The sequence below is a fragment of the Platichthys flesus genome, chromosome 22 (assembly GCF_949316205.1).
Source record: "Platichthys flesus chromosome 22, fPlaFle2.1, whole genome shotgun sequence".
Classification (NCBI taxonomy): Eukaryota; Metazoa; Chordata; class Actinopteri; order Pleuronectiformes; family Pleuronectidae; genus Platichthys; species Platichthys flesus.
Genome location: NC_084966.1, coordinates 1,810,067 through 1,833,855, shown reverse-complemented (window position 1 = coordinate 1,833,855; position 23,789 = coordinate 1,810,067). Strand labels below are relative to the sequence as shown.

Below are 23,789 nucleotides of genomic sequence, written 5' to 3'. Positions count from 1 at the left end.
AGATTCCAAGACTTCTGAGGATGATATGAAAACCTAGAGATCCCTTCACCCCTTCACCACCAGGGCCCCCTACATGGGTATTATTTTGAAAGGTAGATCTTCCTTGCTGCTCTGTGGGGTCGACACCCCCTCACTTTTGTTACCCCCCCCTCCCCCCCCCCTCCTCCCCTCATCAACAATCAGAGCAATTGACCCTCACTGCGAAATCCCTCACTCTCTCCTTCACGCCCTTCTGCCTCCATTAGGGCCCCGGCACCCTGATTGGAGACATGGGTGGCTATGAGGACAAACTCTGTATGAGGCGGGGCTGTAATCGGTGCTGTTGGGGGGGTGGGGGGGGGGGGGACCAGCCTGGGTTCATCACCTTGCTGGAGGGCATGAACAGGCAGGCAGGGGGAGGGGGGGGGGGGGGTTAGTCAATTTATAGGGGCCATGGGAGCTGCCCCAGCCCCTAGCGTGCCAATAATCTGCCATCTTGGTGTTAAACTCCCAGACTGCACCTCCTCTCTGATCAGGAGCCCCCCCACAACCTCACCGGTGAGAACTTTGACCTTTGACCTGAGGGAGGATGTCGTCACACAGGACTGATTCCATTTTCAGGCTTTTCCCTTCAAACGAGGGTCAAATGCCGTCAATTCATATGTCGAGCATCATCTATGATCTCAGTTCTCTATCGCCCTCCGAGCCACGACTCATAACTTGACAGATTAAATCTCAAAGCTCTGAATGCATTGAGCTCTAATGAAGATCAGACAATTACACGTTATGTAAACTTGTTTTTTTTTAATCCAGGGCTCCCACTTTGGAGGATGTCGCTCAAATATGAACCAGATTCTATTTTGACGTGACCGTCAGTTCCACACCAGACTCTGATTTCCTCTTACGGTTCAATGTGGAGCAGATTTAATGCTCTATTTGTAGTTCATCCCACGGGCCATTTAACAGTCGGGTGGGCGGGTCGAGGCATGGTCACCATTTTGTGTTGCATAGGTGCAAACATCCTGGAAGCCTCAAACACAAAGCCCATATGTACATCTTTCATTTCAGGACGAAGACTGGGTTTTGATCTGAGAGCATCTGTGCAGAATGAACACAATCGACAATGAGGTGAAACACGTCATTGTGTGCGTTGCCCCTAATCCACACAGCATCACCCCACTGTGTGCTTTCCCCTGGCAGCTCCCTCCATCACTCTACTGCTGCTGTCGAACCCTAATAATGTCAGATTAAAGCTCTGAGGGCTGGATTTGAGCTGGATTGGAAAATCTGGATGGGAAGCCTCCAAAGCTCTGTAATTCTGCACACACACACTCGCACACGGACGCACAAACACACACAGAAGCAGATTAAAAAAGCAGAGAGGATGGAGAGGATATGCATGTCACAGTGGTGTGTTTGTGCACAGCTGTGTGTGTTGTTGTGTGTTTGGTTTGACTTCTTTGAGACGCACCGAGCCCCCCGGGAAAAAAGTTCCTGAACTGACCCGAGTGCGTCCACCTGCACCTCGGTGCGGTTCTGACAGAAGTCCGTCATCACTCGCACTCCAAGCAGAGTCACTTTCCTGTTTGTTGTCATCACCACAAGGACGAGACACCCCCCCCCCCCCCCCGGGACACGAGTGCCCTGGAGGCTACAGTTCTGATCCAGGCCACCTCGTCCCCAGACATGCCCCCACGATGCCCGTGTGCCTCAGTGGGCATGCCTCCCTTTTGTTGCAGTGGCGGGGAAGTGGGGGAGGCGGCCGACGGGGGGGGGCGGTGGTGGGCGATGGTCCCCCAGATTACCCCTCATCATACGGCCTATTTACACTTGACACCAAACAGTACGGCATCGCACCACGGCAGCATCGAACCTGCGCCCACTGAGGACGCCAGAGCGTTTTCGTTTCCTCATATAACTTCAACGAGCGTCACGTGTTCCGTGGTCGCTCATGTGACCGGGCGGCTCGGACCAATAGGACGGCAGCGTTTGTCCTGGGCAGAGCAAAAGGAAGAGGGGAAAAAAAATAATTTGCTCTGTGCGATTTCTAATCCTGGTCATCGTCGGATCGTCCTGAGCTACATTAAGGTAAACTCTCTTTTTCTGGCTCTTACGAAGAATCATTTGGAAAACACGTAGAATCTCTTTCTAGAATTAAATCACTGAAATGCAGAATTTTTATGATTTTTTAAATTTAAATGACAAACTGACTGTTGTGTACTTGTGGTAAAAACGCCTCAAAACTCGTACGACCCGCAGCTCAACGCCGAGTCGGGAAACGACATCAATAATTAATTAACTCGCTAACTTCGCCGCAGTCAAGAATGACCATGGTGCTCCTAACGAGCCGTGACGCCGCTTATTGACTCGTTATCTAATTCGGTTATTCAAAGGAGATCAAGTTAACATTTTCGGAAGTTACCCTCCGCATGCCGTCACCTAATTGGGACGCGGCGAGTAAGGATTTTGGTTTCCCCCAGAGAATAGTCAATTTTGCGGTCAGTCGATTCAGCTGTTCTCGGGTCTGTTGATTGTCATTGTTTGCGTGGTCATTGTCCCCGGTGGTGATTAAGCTCCAGGACGTTTCATTGTTGCCGAATTAGCAGCGATGGGAAGTGGACGAGCTGCAGCTTGGACACGTTCAACGCTACCGAGCTGCACCGAGCGATTTCACTGTGGGAACGAAAACGTGAATTTAAAAGCAGCTCCTCCCGGTGGTCGGTCATTACTCCAATTATCATCACGCTGATTCAAGCACCGCTGATGACCTGATTCTCAAAGATGTCATTCGTCGTTAGCTCTAAAGCGTAAACGCCGTTTTTGACTTGTAGACAATGAACTCCTTTGTTTGGGTAAAACATCCAGATCATCAGTGAAAGTGTGGTTTGCATTCAAACGTTTCTATAAATAGAGCAACGAGGGGAAAACGGTTTTGACGGGAGCGATTCGCCGGAGCCGCAGAAGGAGGCGAGGACGCGCTCTCGCTTTCCGTCCCGCGTGACCGCTCCATGAGACGCTGCCACGTATGGAAGCCATGACTTTGTGACAAGCAGTGATCTCACATTACAAATTGTGGCAAATCTAAAATGGCCGACTTGACGCTGGGCTCTTAGCGCCGCGTTCACAGCACAACATGGTGTGCCTGCGCTCGCCGGAGCCCCCCCCCCCCCCCCCCCCACCCCCACAGTTTGAACGACGAGAGGGCCAACGTGCACTTCTCTGTGAACGTGCACTTCCCTGCGAGGTACTTTTAAAGCCACTTGGCGCCTCGTGTCCCCCCCCCCCCCCGCTCCTCGCCTCCTCCGGTTCGACGGCTCGTGGTGAGGATGTGGCGGCGGCCGCGGCTCTGATGGTGATCGGGGCTGAGCCATCAGGACGCTGGGCTGCTGATGTGGCCTGACAGCTCTTCAGAGCTCGGTCGTGGAGGCGCATAGGAAGGCCGATAGGGAGGACGCCCCCCCCCCCCCCCCACACACACACTCCGCCGCACCACGTACAAACAAAAGCCAGACGAGACGAGAGCTGCTCATATACCAGTGAGCTGAGGGAGGAAACTCCATTTCCTCTACGTGATCTGCCGATACTTTCTATTTCTGACAGGAGCCATTATTCATCATCACCCCCCCCCATCATTCATTCCTGTATCTTCCCCCAGTCACAAACTCGATCTACCAGAGGTGCCAATGTGTCTAAAAAGTGCCAAAAGGTCCTGGAAGCGTGCAGGACTCATCCATGCAGAAGAGATCCTGTGGAAACATATGGATCATCCAGGTCACCCTCTGTGCCCCCCCCTCCCCCCCGCTGCCCTACATGCACGCTCACAACCATGCACCGCAGGCCGGGCGAGGATTGGCTGCGTTACAACTCTTCACTATTAATATAAACCTGATAACAACAGGAGCAAGAAATCCTCCTGTGATACATTAATGGGGATTTTTTTCAATGGCTGAGAAACAGAGAGGACGATTTAAAAAATTGCCGTAATGGAAGATTTACAGGAAACAAAGTATGAATCGATTTTTCCCTTTCTTTAAATGGAGGTTGTTTGATCCTTCACCATGAACCCGACCTTGTCTTTATCTGTATTTATGGAAAACAGGACATGAACGTGCACTGAGGAAGAAATGATAGACAGAGGAAGAAATAAAAACAAATATAAGTCAACTAAAAAGTGCAAAGACCCTAAACCTCTAAAATACAGATTAATTTATTTGGGGATTTAGGAAATCCGGCAAAAACTGCAGCAGGATGGAAAACCAGGAAACTTTTAGAGGTTCAGTTTGAGAGGACTGGTAAATTCTCTGACATTCTCTGACACATGTTAAAAAAATTGTGCATTCAACTTTCTCACAGCAATAAATTAATAATTATGTCAACTCTTCACTCAAACTACTGAGATCCTTCATTTCTCTGCCACATTAAAGCTCTGGGGTGAAGCTCTGGTCACAAACCTCTGCAGCTTCCGCTCAGCTTGTCGGTGATGGAGGGTTTTATATCAAAACGTCATAATGACATATCTGTAGATATGTGGATTAGGACGAACAGATGACAGGAGCTTTGGCTCAGATTAAACGTGCAGACGTCCATTTAATGATTTTCTTTACATGATTTCACGTCTCTCTCTCTTTGCCTCTTTTCTTTTTCTACCCGGGTGATGATTGCACGACAACAGTGTGATTGTGATCAGTGATTTTCAACACATGCAACCTGCAGGAAACACTCCATTAGTCGTGTATTACATAATACCATATTCCATTCATATGACGATTTCTTTTTGGGCTTAGGTCTAGAATTGTCATGTTTTCTGCTGGATTGATGGATTCTATTAATTCTTTTAAGCTTTACATTTCTTTTTGCTTCTCAAAATCATCTAAATTTACTGATGATGAAATCACTGATCATCAGAATAAAATATCCAACATTTGTAGTTCCAGTGCAACTTGAGCAGTAAATGCTTCCCTGAATGGGATTTATTTAAATAAAATATATAAATCACACACAGGGTAAAATAGAAATTATTTTATCATTCTTTTAAAACCTGCTGTAGGAGCATCATCCTTCTCTTTTTGATATTTGCCGCTGTTTTCCTCGATTTTAAACCCTTTTCCGATCTCGAGCGACAGAGCGATGTGGACCATGTGGCGGGGGGGGGGTCAGAGTGAGTTGATTGACACTTAGCTGTGTGTCTCAACCTGGAGTTCAGGGCCGAGTCAACAGAGAGGGACGTCCACCTCTACATGCACTCTGCTGTAATGAGCCACCTCGGCCTCCTTCCTGTCAGAGTTAAGACACAGAAGAAGCTAAACAACATTCAATTCAGTTGAAATGCCTTTAGACACTGATCCGTGCTCGTGTTGGAAGTTGTGTACTTCCACGTGTCGTACAGCTGCACTCAAATCAGCTTTTCCCTCCATTTGTCCAGATGTGTTTTCCCATCATGTCCACACCGGTGCTTCTGCACAACAGCAGCATCGTCTCATTGTCAGCCGCACACAAAGAGGGACGACGGCACAAAAAGGGAAGAGACCTCGAGTTCTCCAAGAGCAATGCACGAGTCTTTTACTGTGGCGAGCGCCGAGCAGACGCAGGGAGAGATGGGAGGCGGGGGGGGGGGGGGGGGGAGCCATTTTGTGCACTGCGTTGTCCAGCCGAGCGTAAAGCGTGATTAATTCAATAGCCGCCATAGAGGAGGAGGCTAGCAGCTCTGCAACGCCGAGCGTGACCCACTTTCCCCGTCAGATGTCATGAAAAATTCCCTGCTCTCTCTCTCTCTCTGCGTTTCTCGTTCGCCCCCATCGCCAACTTCCTGCCTGATTAGCAGAGACTCAATCAGGGGGAAACCACAGAGGTCGATGTGTCTGAAACCGCCAGTACAGCTGGACACAGGGCGGGAGAATATAGATTTTAGTTTTATAAATTCAGACCCTAAAAAAACAACTGCTGGAAGGTTTTCGCCCATTGGGGCAAATGAGTCACGGGGCCTTGACCTAATTCTATTCTGCTACAGGACGTATGAGCAGGAGTTGTGTCCAGGAGGACAACTCTTCAGAACGCAGCTCTTAACTCCGACCTCCTTCGTCTCCGAGGTCCAACACGCTCGTCTCTGTTGACCTAAATCTACACAGCAGCATCCCAGAGTCCTAATCACGGCAAAGCGAGGCTCCTTAAGGATGAATATATAGATTTAAAGGGCAGTTTATTATCGTGCAGGAGCAGAGAGCGCTACATATAAATTGTAGTCCGGGTATAAAAATGAATCCTGGCTCTAACGTCACTTCTTTAAGAAGTTCCTTGCCCCCTGAAACCTCACTGGGTCGTCTTGACAGAGGATGAATCCTGTGCCATCCATCATCAGCGTCAGCTCCAATCCCATCCTCAGTCCCCCCCCCCCGCCCCTGGAGCGGACCTGCACCGCTGGCTTGGGTCTTAAACCCGGATTAAGGCTTTTTATGTAATCTGGTCTCCTCTGGGAGATTGGAGAGACAGCTGGCAGCAGAATCCCTGTCCTTATCTGTCGAACCTCCGCTGGCCCCCCACCAGCGTGCATGCAGCGTAGATTAGAGCCGGGGCGACTTCTGGGGCCAGATATGATTTGTTTTTCAACATATGTGCGGTGCGGGTCCAGTTGGAAAAACATAAACACCTGATCAGCTCAGCGTGAACTGGAGCTTAGAACTGGTTAAATGAATGAATCAGAAACTGTTTTAATAATGAGTCGAGGTTCATTTCACACCTTTTAAACTCTCCTTGCTTCATGTGCAGGTTTAAATTCTTTCAGAATTAAATCAGCTGCAAGTTAGACTCAATTTAAAAAAGTATAACGCAACAAACTTTATTTAACAAGTGAAAAAACTACGTCCTAGGATGTTGAAGTGATTTTGTCCGTCAAGTTTTTAGAGTTGAAACTGTTTCTCCTAAATCAAGTATCTTATATCAATACTCTTATCGATCATAAATAAATAAAACTACCAATTGCACTTGGGAGGAGAAAAAATATACGTATGTGTATATAAATTTAAATTTTCTCTCAGGGGCTTATTTACTTATCTTTACCAAACGTCTTACAAACTGCTGACTGCTGGTTCAAGAGAAATCTGCATTTCATCATTTATGTATAATATTTATTATATATGTTTTAAATCTGCATAATTTAAAAAGCTAATCATCATTTTTGTCATCACCAGGAACCACTGACTTAATCAGGGTAAAAAACAGGCAAAGAAATAAACATTTATTATGTATATATAATACAAAACGTACCAGATTAACGTGACTGCTCTTCATGTTAATATTCCACACCCACTGTCAGGGACACAGATTACAGACTGGAGCGCCCTCTAGTGGTGTCTACGCAGCGCTGCCTGACTCATCCCTTCACCTGTCAGTTTGAGGAGCTCCGGCTGAAACGAGCTGGATATAAATAAATATAACTCTCGACTGCAGAGACATATGCTGACCTATATTTGAATGGCATCCAGGGGAACAAAGCTTTTATCTGTATATTCCCACAACAGCAATAGATGTGTGACACCATTATTCTATTAAATGTAATATTTAATCTATTCAACAATCCTCTATGCTACCCTGCAATTTCACATCTATGTTAATTTATTTCTGTTTCAACCCGGCAGGTGACCGACTGGCTGACTCCACCTTCCCACTCGCGTTGGCCCTTGAACCTCTCTCACGTGACCACGCCCCTTATTCCTTCACATCCAATCCCAACATGGAGCCCATTAAGGTCCAATCAGAGGGTGGACTGAATGTGACCCTCACCATCCGGCTGCTGATGCACGGAAAGGTAATAAAAACACACATCTTAAATCCACATTCCTACTCTTTCACTTTCTATTCTTATCTGTCAAAAGAAAGCTGCTGGTTTCTAAAGCTCCCTGTGGCTGAAACTCACCTGACCATGTTGTGTTGTGTTTGTGTTGTGTTTGTGCAGGAGGTTGGAAGCATCATAGGAAAGGTATTTATCCCCCACACGACAAACAGACACTGTTAACCCTCATCTTCCCCTGGAGGACACACACCAAGCATCTCAATGTGGTTTCTTCTCTTTCAGAAAGGAGAAACGGTGAAGAAAATGCGTGAAGACGTGAGTTGAAAACTCCTCTAAATATTGTACTACTAATAATAATACTCATCACAGCTCTGAGTGGTTGATGGTTAATCTTTTGTGTGTTTGTTCTGCAGAGCGGAGCCCGCATCAACATCTCAGAGGGAAACTGCCCTGAGCGGATAGTCACCATCACCGGGCCCACAGACGCCATCTTCAAGGCCTTTGCCATGATCGCCTACAAGTTTGAGGAGGTAGCAACTTCTCTCACAATAGAGTGATTTGACTATGAGTATATACCAAGTAGAAATCCTGCATTTTAGTATTTTATCTTATGTGTTTTGGGCAAAAATCCGAGTACATGATCTCACCTAGATTCCACCAGAGCTGTGCTTTAGCAGGATTTCTGCCTCATACCCAAATGGAATACAAAGCAGGCTTGGCTTTGTTATGTAGGACAGAAATGTGCTGATCTAACCTTGCAGCACTTTTTGAACGAGGGCCAGTTCTGTGTTTTGATTTGTCTCAGCCCGACCGAGCCAAAGTGTTGAGACACTACACACAGACCTGAGCCGGGGGTGAGAGCGTGCGGGCCACAGAGGCACAGAGCTCAGAAGAGTGGATGCAGAAATATTCAAACAGTATTTCCATTCAGCTATTTAAAGGAAGCTTTTTGAATTCTTTATATCTGATGAAACCTGTGTCTCCCTTCAGGATATAATCAATTCCATGAGCAACAGTCCAGCCACCAGTAAACCACCAGTAACCCTGAGGCTCGTGGTCCCAGCCAGCCAGTGCGGCTCCCTCATCGGGAAGGGAGGCTCCAAAATCAAAGAAATGAGAGAGGTACAGAATAAAGAAGCTGATCTCCATGTCCCTACTGGAGCAGGATCAATAAAACGTGATCTGATATATCCGCCTTTGATTCCTTCTCACCTCCAGTCCACAGGGGCTCAGGTGCAGGTTGCAGGGGACATGCTCCCCAACTCCACCGAGAGGGCGGTGACCATCTCCGGGGCCCCCGAGGCCATCATCCAGTGTGTCAAACAGATCTGTGTGGTGATGCTGGAGGTACAGAATGGAGGGGGGTGCATGAACGTTAACAGTGATTACATTAGAAGATATATTATCTGATTTACTAACCCTCCTCATAAAGCTGGTATCTATATAGTGAGGATATCATATTGTTATCATATTACAAAGAGAAGAAATGCATTGAACAGCTGTATGAGGTAACAACAGGCTTCAGTTTATGAAAAATCTTAAAAATTATATTTAAAACAGTTTAAACTGATGTGTCCAAACTTGTCCTGTAGTAAAATGTGTTGTTATTTACTATAATTTCACTTCTGATTGATTTGTTTAATTGTATGTATTGTGCCAATCATTACTTTTGACGCATTTCTTTCATCACACACCCAAACACACACAGAGGAAGTTATTGTTTGTCAATAAGAGGAAACTTCAGCTCGTGCCTTTGATCTTTTTGGGTGAAGTGTTATTCAGAACTAGGACGACTCAGTAGAGACATTCCTCAGATCTGGTTAAAGGAGTTTGGCTCTAAAGTTTTATCTGGATCCACACGGACACTAAGCGTCTTCAGATCCATGAATCATTCTCTATTTAAATGATAAAGAAAGTGATTTAGAGATTCCTGGATATCGGCCCCGGGTTGGAACTCTTTTAAAGAATCTCTTCACGGGCTGAAAACACCCCCCCCCGGTGAACTTAATAAAACAACCTGAAGAATCTGATGATTTGCCTCAGAGCTGTGGTGGACGCGTCATGGCGGCTGCTCTCTGTGGGAGGCTTAGTGCCAGAGAACCTCGGCCGACTCTGACTCTGAATAAGACTCACCCAGCAGATCAATACAGCCGGTGCTGACTCAGCTGTTTTTAACTCTGGAGCTTTCCCTCCAAACTGAATCCACTCCCTCGCAGACACGTGTCTCCCTCAGGATAACGCTTCTGATCTCTGGGCTGCACGCTCTCTAGTTGTCTCTCTTCTTCTCGCACCATTCATTTGAACTATCTGCGCAGCCAGTTCTCCATTGGGCCGTCACGATGGCACCAACCGTGGATACTGGGAGATATGTGACCTGAGCGTAAGTCTCTAGAATGTGGAACCCCGATATCTCAGATCAGTGTGTTGACTCATCATTATCCAGTTGAAAGTGGTGCTCCAGGTGAACCTGCGTTTAGTCCTGCACTGATTTGGAGTTCTCACACGTCGGCATGCACACACACGGTGAAGAGCACTTCTGTTGGCCGTCTTCCCCGAGGCACCGTCCCTCTGGTCTCACTTAATGCAACGTCTCTCTCTCTCTCTCTGTTCCCTCCCTTCTTTCTCTCTGGCTCTAACACTCTCTCCACGTCTCACTCCTTCTCTTACCCTCCTCTGCTCTCCTCAGTCCCCACCGAAAGGTGCCACCATCCCCTACCGCCCCAAGCCTGCCTCCACCCCTGTCATTTTTTCAGGTGGCCAGGTAAGAGCAGACCCGCTGGGGGCGTCCACAGCCAACCTCAGCCTCTTACTGCAGCACCAGCCACTGCCTGTTAGTGTCACACCAGGTTTTACTCACTTCTCCCCCCTTTCCTCACTCCCCACTGCCCCCCCCCCGACGAGCATGAACCCATCACTGTGTTTACTGTGCCCCTCACTGTCGCCCCCCCCCCCCCCCCCAGCCACTCACAGCAGAGCTGAGATAAAACACACGGAGGGAGAAATGGAAACTTGGCCGGCTTACCTTTTAATTATGAGAAGATGCTCGTGATCTCCATGTTAAACCTGAACAGACAAAAACAACCTTGTGTCAGTTTTAATAAATACTGCAGGAACATTTATCACTTTTATTAGTTTGTTCAATCTTCATCACGCACACAGTTTGTAATGTAAACCCACCTGGCTTTAATAAAGTGTCTTATCTACCTGATAGATTAATAACTTCAGCTCTATATTTCAGTTGTATCTCCATTAAATCGCAGATTGTCTATTTTTTTTATTCAACTTTATTATTTCACATGTTCACTGCCACTTAAACAATTGAATTTTGTGTGATCAATGAAGTTAAAACAATTCAAACTATATTAGACTTAATGCAAAGTGTCTAAAAACACTATAAACTGATCAATTAACGTCTAATTGGCCTTTTGCATTCCTTCCTACTTATATTAATTAATTGAACACGTTAGTCTAGAGTCTAAATGTTTGAAAACAGAACAAGAACGAACTGTGTTGATGTGGAAACAGGCAGAAACACAGTGTGTATATAAAGTTATACACACTTACATGGAGTGTGGGTAGAAACAACATGTTAGCTGTGTTGTGTTAAAATCACAGAAACACTCACGGCGCGCAGAGAAACGGAAGTAAACATGAGCAGAGAGCAGGCCACTGATTGGCTGTTTGAGGACCGGTGAGTGAACCAGGTGCGCTGCAGCAATACTCAGTAGAGACATCTAGCGGCCTGGATGTTAATTACAGGCAACAGGAGAAACAGGAACAAGGCTTCTGATGTTTTTTGTAGATTATTATTCAAATGATCGCTGATTGATTAATCAATTAATGAACTAGCTGCTTCTGATCCTAATCAATCAGCTGCTTTCCTTTTATATTAACCCTCAATTAACAACTTTCCTCTTATTCTATTGTATTTATATTCTATTCTGTTTCTTACTTAAATAAAACTTTAATTTATCATATTTAGTTCAATGCTTTAAAAATATAGAAGAGCAGAAAATTTAAATAACAAATGTAATAAATCACTTGATAATAAACTAAATGATTATAACAATTGACATGAGATTTGGCTCAGTTGTGACGTCTGTGGCCTCGATGAAGCGCACCCCCAGGACAGGTCAGATCACATGACTCCCCCTCCTCCCCCTCCCCTCACTCCCCCACTGTCTGTGTGTCTTGAGTGATTTAGTTCAACTGGATCTGATTGATGAATAGAAGTTGTTGAAATTATTGTAATGTGTAAAATATAGTGTAAATAAAGTGTTGTAGAAATGTCATTAATTTAAAGATTTTCTCAAATTACATTTAGTTTTTTTGGCTTATTTCTTAACATTTTTTATATTTAACATGTTTAATTAAAAGTCAGTATTTTTAGTGCTTGTCCAGATGAGATAAGAACGTGACAGTAACTTCTTCTTCTCGTGTTTACAGGCTTATACCATTCAAGGACAGTACGCCATCCCTCATCCTGACGTGAGTGCTAACCCCACGGGGCAGTCCACTCTGCAAACTTCTCTCTCTCTGAGTTGCAGGCTCTTCCTACTCTCTCTCCACCCTTATTAATATTAATTGTTAATATTAATACCTCTTTATTTTTTCTGACATGTGAATCCTCTATCTTCTAAGCTTTCTGACTCTTGCTCTCTTCTGGTTACTGAACCTCAAAGGGCTTGGCCTGGTGGCGGCTGCTTTCCAGGGACTTTGCTTGAAATAGGAACTTTATCACAACAACACTTTTAATTGTTTATCTTTAAATGTCAGTCGACACAAAGCATTTCATTCAAGATCAGAACCAGAAGACAAACAATGAAAGAATGGAAGAAATCGATTTAACAAGCTGCTTCTGTGGCGGTCACATCTCACAGAGTTTACTAATTGGACAAAAGAGTTAAGACAACTTTAATCCAAGTGTTGTATACAAAGATACTTAGATTCCAAAAGTATATATGTTTTGTAATAATCAGGAATATGGTTCATGCACAGTCAATTTCAATAGCTAGTCATTAATCAGTTTAAATATGGATATATGTTTCTACAATGGGACGATAGATGGGAGGCTTAACAGTAACTAAGGTAGGCGGGGCTTGTGGGACACTCTTCTCCAGCATCATCCCAGCATCAGGCCAAGTCCTTCATGAGCTTCTCTTCTTCTCTCTCTCTCTCTCTGATTCTCTCTCTCCGTCCTTCACCTGTCTGTGTTGTAACTTCTCCTCAGAATCCTCTTTTTACTCTTGTAGCATTTCGGACAGAGCTGTGTGTGCGTGCGTGTGTGTGTGTGTGTGTGTCAGCGTGTGCGTGAGTGTGTTTTTAACGATGACCTCATAGCACTGCTGTCCTCCTCCTCCCCCCCTCAGCAGTTGAGCAAGCTCCACCAGTTGGCTATGCAGCAAACCCCCTTTAACCCCCTCGGACAGACCACCCCTGCCTTCCCCGGTACGTACCCACCTACACGACCACCCTTTTCTACCAAAGCTCCTTCTCTCGTTTTTACCTGTAGAGACAAACACAATCTCTTCCTCCTTTTCTTCTCTTTCTCTGTCTCTGTCCTTTCTCTTTCTTCTTCTTCTTCTTCTTGTCGTTCTCCTCCTAACGGTCTCTGTGGTGCACTGCCATTGACATGGCCTGCTGGTGGTCTGCTCGTGTTCATGTTGAGGGTTCTTCTGTTCTTTGCTTTTCCCCGGAGCATCCTTTTCTTTCAAGGACTCAATAGCCTCAGAGTGTTGTTGCTTCTTTTCATCCAGAGTAGAATTCACATTGTCAGGTGACAGTTATTTTATACAGCGTGTGAATGTAGGCTCTGCTCAGGGCTGAGGCAGAGCTGCCGGTCATTAGACAGCGAATGAGAAGCCTCCAGGAGCGAACTTCATCATTGTTATTCACTCCCTAAATGTGCCAAACTCTATTTCCTTCCCTCCTCTCTTCCCTGTCTGATTCCTGTCTGACCCCAGCAGCAGGTATGGATGCCAGTAACCAGGCCAGTACTCATGAACTCACCATTCCCAATGATGTGAGTACATTTGTCATCACGTGCACAATATCCACTTGTGACTGCGATAAGGGTTTTGTTGAGATTTACGGAGATTCTACACATTTACATGAGAATGCAAAAATGACAAGAAAGGTACAAACGTGCAGAAAGTCTAAATTAAAGATATGTCAAATAGCAGACAAGAATATTTTGAGATTGTAAGAATAGCAAACCAAAGTCCATATTTAGAAGAATCAGCAAATGTGTCCTAATACCAGAAAATGAAGAAGTTACACAATGTCAAAAAACTCCACAAACACAACGTGACAGCAGATCAGCTTCTGAGATTCCTTCTCCACAGCGGAGATGTAGCACAGCCAAGGGCAGTGGCCTGTGTAAAGTGAATGTCCTTAATAGAAAAGGACTTGTTGGACCCGAGTAAAGTTAAAACCAGAGAAGCTGAGGATGACTGGCGATAGCTCACATGTTAGCATCTATGTCCGCCTCGTGCTCTGGCCATCCTAAGTCCAACCCCCGTTTTCTTCCCAGCTAATAGGCTGCATAATCGGACGCCAGGGAACCAAAATCAACGAGATCCGTCAGATGTCTGGGGCGCAGATCAAAATTGCTAATGCCATGGAGGGGTCATCGGAGCGCCAGATCACCATCACAGGGTCCCCCGCCAACATCAGCCTGGCCCAGTACCTCATCAACGCAAGGTCAGCACCCAGGGCACCGGGGGTTAGAGTCTGGTCCTGTAGAGACGAGGACTATAGCTCGAACTCTCCAGTTTGAGGTTCTGAGTCTGTTCTTGCTGTGGCTCGATTCCTGCAGGTCACGTTGGTTTAAAGTTGAATCTTCTCCTGCTTCATTGTCCTCCTGTAGGTTCAGAGACGTGGCGGCCATGTGGAACGACCCATCTTCCATGACCACATCCTGAGACCCCTGACTGGCTCCTCCGTTTGGCCCCTTCCAACGACTGACCACCGCAGACAACCCTGATGCTGCCCTCCGGACTCTGGCTCTGGCTCCCCGAAAAAAAAGACCCGACCACCTTCCCCGCCCTGGTTCAAAGCTGTTTATACATCGGGGAGGGTTCGGTGCTCACTTATATTTCAGAGAGCCACATATTAAATCATAAAAAAACTAAAAAAAGAATTACAAAAAAGGAAATCTCTGTTGATTAGTATTTTGTTTTATTTTTTAGAGAACTGTTGAAGCATGTTGAATGTTTATTAGGAACAACTTGTGTTCATCTTTCTTTTTCTATCTATTGCTTTACTTCTTTCTCTCTGTCAGTGCTGCGTCATAGAACATTTTAAAGTATCAGACGTGCTCGTAAAAAGATTGAACTTTTTTTTGTAGAAACGTAGATATTTGCATATTACAGCTGCTCAGTGATGCTATCGGCAGAGTGTGTGGTGGGATGTAGCCAAATTATCAAATTCTGATAATATATTTTGGAAAAAAAGCAACAATTGGATTTATCTGCGTTTGTCCTAATTTGCATCTTTGTCTACTCACGATTCCAATCTCTACCCATGACTCTTTGCTGCATCACATGACCCTTTTAAGCCAATGGTATCACTCCTAGAGCCTCCCTTCTCGTGTTCATCTCCTATATTTACATTATTGCTTATATTGCATGTGTTCAGTGTCGTATCATTGTGTATTTGAGGAAGCCTGTTCAGTGTACACGTTCCTTCAGACGTTATTATTATATCTTTGTGCTCCCGTTCTTTTCCCCGAACTTTTTCAGCTTTTCTGTCCACTCACGTCGAGTCCTACTTTCTGCCCAGACGAGAAACTTTCCGCCATAGCCTCCTTCTATCAACACCGATTATTAGTGTATAGATGCATGAATGGGAATTAGTGACTAATCAGTGGCGTAAACACTGACTGAAAATTTAAAATGATTGTTTACTAACGTATAATAATACTGTATTTGTTTTGTACAAGGACTCTTGTGACTTAGCACATTAGTCGACTACGCGGCGCTCATGCAATAGACTATTCAACACTTTACTCTGGACTGCCTCTGATGTGGGAGGAACTAGTTGGACCTAAAAACCAAGTGTTGCGTCCAAACCTTTTCAGCTTCCTTCCCTTGTGCCGGCAGCTGTTCTCTAGGTTGCCTCAGGATCTGGGTCCTCGTGGAAGCTTTGGAGGGAAAAGCCAAAAACAAGGGAGCGAAGCCGAATCTCACGGCGAAGCAGCCCGAGCGTTTGGACGAAGCCGAGTGGTATTTTTTGGGCCAAAGGAATGTTCAGGGGTTCATTGGGGGGGAACCCACAGGGTCTGGGCGGACGTGACCACTCAGTCTCTTTTTCACGATTGTTCATCTTGTCATGTTCTTTTCGTTGTCATGCGGTTGATTTGACGCTTTACGTTTGAATGTCTTTTTATTGTTGCAACTGTGTCAGCAGCTTAATTGTTTTTCTTTAAAAAAAGGACAGGTTGGATGACAATTTCCTGCTTCACTGGGTCTCAGTAGAACCAGCATGTATTTATTTATGGTGTGGTGATGCACATTTGACTTTTTGTTGATCATGAAACTTAAGCTAAGTTAGTTTTGTCGTAGTGTGGTTCATTTGAGAGGGAGGGGGGGGGGTGGAGTTCTACTCATGACAATGCTCTAAATAATATTGGACGGCTTGACTCATCTCATTCACGAGCTTCAGCTGAGCTCAATTCAGCGTTGACGCGTACAAACAGCTGTTGAATGTTATTGTCGAATCACATTATCTACTGTCCCACAATGCAACATTCTTTCTTCACACACAACACTTCTTTTGTTTTAGTTCCAGGAGCCGACACTGAGCCTGAAGGAGAACTTTGACATTTTGGGAGATTCAGATTTGGATAGAGCTCTGACTTGACTTCGCATTAAAAAAACTGGAATCGAAATTTGTCCAAAATGTCTAATTTGTCTTTTACGGCGCTGATGGCACAAACGTGATCATGTAAATGGACCAAATGCTGTATCAGTATACTGAACGGTGCATAGTCAGCGATTATTCTGCAATAATTCTTACATTTCGATGTGAACTCAAATAGTAGTGCTAGCATTCATCATATTATGGATTTGTGTTTCTTTTTATGTTTGACTCGTCATAGCTTGTACTTCGATGGGAATGTTAGTCGAATCCAAAATCTTAAAATTTGGGTTTTTTCTGGCAAACTTTTTAGCTTTGAAACCGTTAGCTGGAACCTGAGAGATAGAAGTAAAGAACTTCCTTGTGAACTGGATATATGAACTGGATTGCTAACAGGAATATTGTAAGTGATGGCAATGTGATTTCAATAACATCAATATTCATGTGTTACTCAGTGTTTGAAAAACTGTATTTGCATTTGTGTATACAAACCAACTGCAACTAATGCAATAATAGGGTGCAATGTGCAATTATTTATTCAGTTATTTAGTTATTAGCATAGATACATGGGAGCTGTGTAGCTTGCTGGACTTTTATTTGATTTTTTGTTTTATAACTTTCCATGTGGCAGCAACAGCAGGAAAAAAAGGAACGACTAGACATGTTTTGTTTTCTCAGCTTTTTTTGTGTGTTTTGCAGTTTTGGGGAAAACAAGTGATAGAACTTTGTAACTATTTTCAATTGATTTATTTGCTATGTGCAGATCTATATTAGTTGTGAGTAATTACATAGGTATTAATTTCAAAGTGTTGGTAAGTATAAAAACAAATAAAGTTTCATTTTTTCTTTCTGTGACTTGTTTTGCTCTGGTTTCTCTTTGCTTTGTCTCTCTCTCTCTGCTCGTGAGACTTGAACTGAGAAAGTTGTGAGAATCGAGGAGGTGAAAAGTTCAGAGACAATACAAGATTGTTAGTGTTGTGTGGTAGAATGTGTTGTTCTGCTCCCAGGTTGGTTCTAAAGCTGAAAACATCCTCAAGGGGAAAAGCTGGTGTATTTGAACACCGGTTTATCTGAACAGAACAGTGACGGCTTAAAACAAAAGGCACAAGATGATGCCTGTAAATCTATTGGTCTCTGGGTTCAGGGAAAGACTCGAGGGGAGTTCTTCCTAGAGAGACAATAAGCTGATAAACGGTTAGATGACTAGAATTCCTGGCAGTGCTTTGCAGAGTGTGTCAAAGTTTATTGGGCAGATGACTGACGGAGCAGGAAGTGAAGTTAAAGTTGTGTAAACAAACTAAATGTTCCTCAACGTGGAAACAAGTCTCCTCAATCTTTAACATAAAGAACCTATAACCCTAAACGATCATGGATCATGTTTCCATTCTAAATGACAAGCCAGACGGCTCTGAGGCTCGACCTTAACAAAGAGGACGCCCACGCCGTGCACCGGTCTGTTCTCACCTCCATCAATTTACCCTCAATAACGGCTCAATGAGGATTTGTCCGACTGGGCTCACACACAACATGAAGGCAGGGCTCTGCCCTTGTGCTGGCTTGGACTGAGAGTTGGAGCGGGTCCATGCTCTCACTCAGCATGGCCGTGAGCTGCAAACAGACAACCTTCTGTATAATGCAAAGGGCTGATGATGACCACGAGGGAGACGACGTGCAAATCCCCAAACGTTGCTGGACATGTCTCCAAAGCAGTGAGTCACAGATGTTCTGACCTTCTTCCTTTTCCACTCAGAGCTTGTGAGTGAAAGTGTTCGTTAGCCTCTGGCTTCAGAGAGGTCAGTTTGAACTGTGGAGCGACTTTCAGAGGAGGACTTCACAAAGTCGTCTGAGGTGAGAACCAGCGCGAGGACGCCGAGGGGACAGACACTTTGAAAAGGTTTAATCTGGTGCATCGCTGAGTGTGACTTTTGAAAACTAATCACAATAAAGCAAATGGAAAAGATCGACTGGTCAATTTAAATCAATTTAAACGTTTAATATACAACTTCGGCCACTAGGGGTCTCTCAATCAAACAATAACAAAAGACCTAGTTGATGACTAGAGTGGGATCATGGGAGTTTAATGGATATTTAACATTCTTTAACTTAAGTGCTTTTTTGATGAAAAGTTTTTTAGTCATAGTTTAATTTCCTTTCATCTGCATCAAATGAACAGACACAATAATAAAGAGATGATTTAAATTAAATGTGCAAAGGTGGAGGAGTCGTCCTCAAACCTTCACGAGACGCTCAGATGTCATTTGAAGACGCAAGTGAGCATGAAATTTAAATTTGATACATCAGTGGGTGCAGTTATATGAGCAGATGATAAGTGAACCACACAAAAGATCACAGAAATTAATTCAAATACAATTTGAGTTTAAAAACGACGATTAAAGTTTGTGCTGAATAAGAGTTTGAGTCTGAGGTGAAGCATCTCACAGGACTGGAGAGAGAGTGAGCAATGGGACTGTCTACACACACACACACTCACACACTCTCACACTCACACACTCACACACTCACACACTCACACACTCACACACTCACACACTCACACTCTGCTGCAGAGCTGCACTGACAGGACCTTGTGAGCTGACGTTAAAGTGTTGGACGCCGGCTCCTGAACCGGCTGCTTTCTCTCCGTTTCACCGGAGACGTGTTTTTATTTATTTGCAGAAGAATGAAGGATGAATTTCTTCTTCTTCTTCTTCTTGTCTCTGCTCATTTATTCCTGGATGTCAAGAGGAACAGAAGAATCTCCCCTGAGACTGTGGAAGCTTATCTGAAGCAGACAGAGTGAAGCTCGGAGGTAGGTGCCGACTCTAATCACAATATACTCTCACTTCTCTTACTCTTATTTCTTCCAGGAGGGGGTTGAACCGCATGTGCATGTTGATGATATGAATATATAAGACTACAAATAATATTCCTCAGCATCTTTAGCTTGTTTATAGTTTTTCCTCAGTTAATCTGTTGATTGTTGCTGAGAATAATTAATCATAACATTTGGATTTTAGTCCAAAATCCTAGCAAAATGTCACAGAACAATAAGAAATTGTAATATAATGATTTTTGGTTTAAACACCAATGATTTTATCTCATTTATTATAAATTTAGTAGATTTACAATTAAATTATCCTGTTTTCTTTATCGTGACCCTATAATATTCTCAGTAGGACTCATATTGTCTTTGGTTCTGGGTCTTTTGCACCTCCTGCACTTTCATCATCTTACCGCACTGATGAAGTTTTTATCTGATGAATATTAAAATAATTCTCGGACTCTGACTTAAGGAAAGTGATTCAGAGCAACTCCTCTGACATTAATTGTCTTTATCAAAAGTTACCGATCAGCTGTTCTGTGTTTTATTATCTCGCAGGAAAACGCATTGTGTCCTGGACTCGTTAAAACGTTCATCGTGACCTTCACTGCTCGCACACACATCACCGCTCGTCTGACTTTTCACTCTATTTAATCACAAATCGCTGTTTTCAAAGTTCATCTGCTGCATATTGATGAGCCCGCACCTGGTTTAACGCTCCGTCTTTCTCTCTCAGGGCTGGATCTTCAGTGAAAGGAGCCAAACCACAGAAACACTCCATTGTTATGATAATGCTGAACTTTACTACCTTCCTCCCAGAGGAGGACGGAGTCCGAGGAGGAACTGGTCTCAAAAGGTGTTTTGTCCACGATGGCACCGGAAAACTGACCAACTGAAAACGAGGAGGTGAGAAGAATTATTCTTCAAAAACAAAGAAATTGCTGAATATGAGAAACCTTTCGTGAAGACTTGACGTTTTCTCTTTGCATCTGATTATCCACCACAGGTTTCTATGAATCAACCAGGACGAGTTCCACGTCCCTGAAGACTTTATTATCACCGGGTCTTTCTCCTTCGACCTTTCATTTAGCGAGAATGCAAACCTGCAGCCGCCTGATGGTGTTGTGTTGGACCTGGTACGACCCGGTGACACCGGTTGGGTTCCAGCGCAGAGGAGACAAGTGTCACCAAACAGGAGGGTTGGATCTGGATCAGGTTTTGCCGTAACGCAGAGAAACACAACGTCATGCGGCAAAGCACTGCATCGGCCAATCAGCTACATTAGAATATCTTCAACCCTCTGATAAGCTCACGTTCACCTGACTTCCTGGATCATTGGTCAGTGATATCTGAAGGGACGCAGCCACAGCCCCTTGCCTTGTTCCGATGCAGGGCTGACCTCGGTGTGACCGCCCTCTAATGGGGGCCTCTCGATGGTGCAGCTCATCGCCTCCTTCCTGTGCTTCTCTCGTGGGAACACTGTGCCTCCTGTCCTCCGTCATGCCTGCGTCCACCTGCCCTCAGACCTGTCACTGCACGGACAGGAACGGCGTGGTGGTGCAGTGCACCTCCCGCAACCTGGAGAGCATCCCGCCCAACCTCCCCCCCGACACTGTGGTTCTCCTGCTCTCCTCAAACCGCATCAAACACGTCACGAAGGAGGCGTTCACAGACCTCCGCCGCCTCCGGGAGCTGGACTTATCTCAAAACGCCATCGAGAGCGTGGAGGCCGGCGCCTTCCAGGGGATTTCAGAAGGCCTGCGGAGCCTGGATCTTTCAAACAACCAGCTCAGCAGCCTCCCGAAGGACACGTTCGCCAAGCTCCACGCCCGTATCCGCCTCTCCCACAACCCCTGGCACTGCGAGTGCTCCCTGCAGGAGGTGCTGAGGGAGCTGAGGCTCGACCCGGAGACCATCAACGAGGTCAGCTGCTTCACGTCGGTGCAGGAGGAGTACGTGGGACAACCGGTGATCCAGGTCCTGGACTCGGGCATCAACTTTTGCAACTTCCACCACAAGACGACCGACGTGGCCATGTTTGTGGCCATGTTCTGCTGGTTCTCCATGGTGACGGCGTACATCATCTACTACATCAGACACAACCAGGAGGACGCCCGGAGGCACATGGAGTATTTGAAGTCTCTGCCCAGCACCTCGCACGTCAGCAAGGACTACGACACGGCCAGCAGCGTGCTCTAGAGCGGGTTAGAAAGGACCAGCTCAACCCATGAACACAGATGAACGTGCACCAGTGAATATGATAACAGAATATAAGGAACAGTGATAACAGCTTTGAAGCAGGTGATGAAACTCTGCTGTGATAGAAGCAGCTCACGCTCCAGAGACGCTTCATCATCAAGCTGTGGATTAGAAGCAGCAGAATCTTTGAAAGCTTCTAAATGAAACTTCTAACTCGATAAAAAGTTACTGAACAAGTGACGAGCAGGAAAACAGCCTCAGCATCTCGATTTCTCCTTCACAGATTTTATTGATAATGCAAAGACGCATCTGTGAGGTGAACGTTATCTCCAGGCTGAATCCTTCAGGTCTGGATTCATGCACAGAGTCTCTTCAGTGTCTGTTAGAGATCAGATAAGATTCAGTTAATCAGTCTCACAGGAAGAAGACGAGGGTCAGTGCATTAATCATGGACTGTAAATAAAGATGGACGAAAAACAGTACAAAATATCCTGATCGCCCCCTGGTGGCTGGCTGCGGTATAGCTGATAAAGCGCTCCTCCTCAGTACACGTTAAAGAAATAGTTCTCAAAGGTTTCTGTCAGTTTAGGTCGTTCATATTTCTGATAAGTTTAGTTTCATTAGTTATTTGATGGTATAAAAACGCAGTGTAACGTCATGATTGACAGGATGTGATGTCATACACATCAACTTCCTCCCTCCCACCAGAAACGAGCTACAGGAAAACTCACAGAGTCGCAGCCGGAGCAGGAGCTGGAGCCTGGCTGCTGTCAGGGCGCCAAGCGGGGGGGCGTGAGGCGTTCCCCCCCCCAGTAAGGATAAAAGCCTGGCCAGTGTCCAGGCATCATCTCAGGACAGGGTCTGCCCTCTAGACCGGTTTATTTAGTCTCTCACTGCTGCATCAACTGACAGAGGGACCTGGGGAATGAGCAGCACAGCTTCGGGGGGGGGCTGAGACAGAAATATCACTTTTAAATATTAAGTAGATTTATTAGCATAAAGCTTTATGATGTATTTGAAAATAGTAATTTCTCGCTAGGGAGATTTTGTGGTGAGTAGCAGAGAACGGGAAAGTAAATTTGAGATCTGTTAAATTCCCTGTGCCCTCCTGAATGTAAAGACTTTGTAAGTTTTCTAATCGAGGATGAGGAGCAGCAGTGCAGATGCTCCACGACGCTTCTCCTACATCTCACATTTAAGGTGGAATTGCCGCCAGGAATCAAACTCTTGACACGAAAACAATCGATTCCCGTCTGAGAGAAATTCAAAAATCACATTTCTCAAGTTTGAGGGAGGAGAGAGAAGTTCCACGCTCCTTTAGATGCAGTTTGATTTAGCAATGTTAGATAGTACAGGATGTTAAATAAACTAAAAGTCCTTTCTAGTCATGTTAAACTCATAGGAGCTAACACACAATGGAATATATGTTTGTTTCATGTATTTAATTCAGGAACATTAAAGCTCATCAGTCCAACACTCTGATGTCACTGCTGCTCTTCTCTGTCACTTCATTGTTTCTGGAGCGATGTTTATGTCACATGCTTTTTCACCTTCACAATAAAACATCTGCATCAAGTCATCTGATCCAGTTCTTCCAGCAGATTATTATAAATAACACCCACAGCTGCAGATATGGAAGTCATACATCTTCAGCTGCATAGATCTGGATGAGGCAGAATATTAATACGTGTCCTGCAGCCCAGAAATAACTCCATCCTGCTTATACATAAATCTAAAGAGGCTCGTTCTCCAGAGGGTCCATAGCGTTCACCATAACGAGCAGAGTGACATTAATTAGTCGGATTCAGTTGAGGTCAGTGTGTCCCCCCCCAGTCCAGGGAGAATAGATTCTGAATCACCTACATCTCTCCACCAGGGCGGCGCACCAGCACGTCACTGTCATCGTTCTCCTCCTCAAATGTGTTGTTTTATTAATGTTGTGTTATTGAGTGTTCGTGCTCGTCAGCATGTCAGTGATTTATGATCTGAACGAAAAGGTGGGATGAAACCTTGTTTGAGGAGATTTATCATTTCTCCAGCGATGAGCCTGAAGGTCGGCGTCACTCAGGAACAACGACCTTCAGTGGAATGGAATGTGTTTGTTTTATTTCCTCTCTAATCACGTCGGTCAGGTTGAGGCTCTTT

The 23,789-nt window shown here is 45.0% G+C and overlaps 3 protein-coding genes across 5 annotated transcripts in view; 2 read left to right on the top strand and 1 right to left on the bottom strand.

Annotated features, from left to right (window-relative positions):
* The window catches only part of LOC133933817 (fibronectin type III domain-containing protein 4-like), a 28,605-nt gene extending 17,218 nt beyond the window's left edge, over positions 1-11,387 (bottom strand). Inside the window, exons 1-3 of the mRNA XM_062381049.1 lie at positions 11,330-11,387; positions 10,788-10,828; positions 8,978-9,106 (exon numbers count right to left, since the gene is read on the bottom strand). The gene's annotated coding sequence lies outside the window, so the exon portion shown is untranslated. The remainder of the gene's footprint in view (positions 1-8,977; positions 9,107-10,787; positions 10,829-11,329) is intronic.
* Positions 1,989-16,980, top strand: LOC133933816 (poly(rC)-binding protein 3-like). Of its 3 annotated transcripts, none has more exons than XM_062381046.1 (13): positions 1,989-2,067; positions 7,611-7,780; positions 7,928-7,951; positions 8,048-8,080; positions 8,179-8,295; positions 8,756-8,887; positions 8,984-9,112; positions 10,452-10,595; positions 12,212-12,253; positions 13,138-13,213; positions 13,732-13,787; positions 14,298-14,467; positions 14,634-16,980. In XM_062381046.1, the coding sequence occupies exons 2-13, from the start codon at positions 7,706-7,708 to the stop codon at positions 14,686-14,688; spliced, it is 1,053 nt and encodes a 350-aa protein (XP_062237030.1). In that variant the 5' UTR covers positions 1,989-2,067; positions 7,611-7,705; the 3' UTR covers positions 14,689-16,980. The 3 variants fall into 3 exon arrangements, with proteins under 3 accessions (XP_062237030.1, XP_062237029.1, XP_062237031.1); XM_062381045.1 differs by having other exon boundaries at positions 13,729-13,787; XM_062381047.1 differs by lacking the exon at positions 14,634-16,980 and having other exon boundaries at positions 13,729-13,787; positions 14,305-14,445.
* Positions 16,981-20,584: 3,604 nt separating this feature from the next.
* On the top strand, positions 20,585-21,729 carry LOC133933368 (leucine-rich repeat-containing protein 3-like). Its single transcript, XM_062380424.1, has one exon. It carries the CDS (start codon positions 20,865-20,867, stop codon positions 21,642-21,644), a length of 780 nt encoding a protein of 259 aa, XP_062236408.1. The 5' UTR covers positions 20,585-20,864; the 3' UTR covers positions 21,645-21,729.
* Positions 21,730-23,789: the final 2,060 nt, after the last annotated feature.

What these genes read in the sequence shown, in the direction of transcription:
- LOC133933816 (XM_062381045.1), top strand. Translation starts at nt 7,706, where the DNA reads ATGGAGCCCATTAAGGTCCAATCAGAGGGTGGACTGAATGTGACCCTC. An exon ending in TCTGTGTGGTGATGCTGGAG is followed by an intron (nt 9,113 to 10,451) that starts GTACAGAATGGA and finishes TGCTCTCCTCAG; the next exon opens with TCCCCACCGAAAGGTGCCAC. An exon ending in ACGCCATCCCTCATCCTGAC is followed by an intron (nt 12,254 to 13,137) that starts GTGAGTGCTAAC and finishes CCCCCTCAGCAG; the next exon opens with TTGAGCAAGCTCCACCAGTT.
- LOC133933368 (XM_062380424.1), top strand. Translation starts at nt 20,865, where the DNA reads ATGGGGGCCTCTCGATGGTGCAGCTCATCGCCTCCTTCCTGTGCTTCT.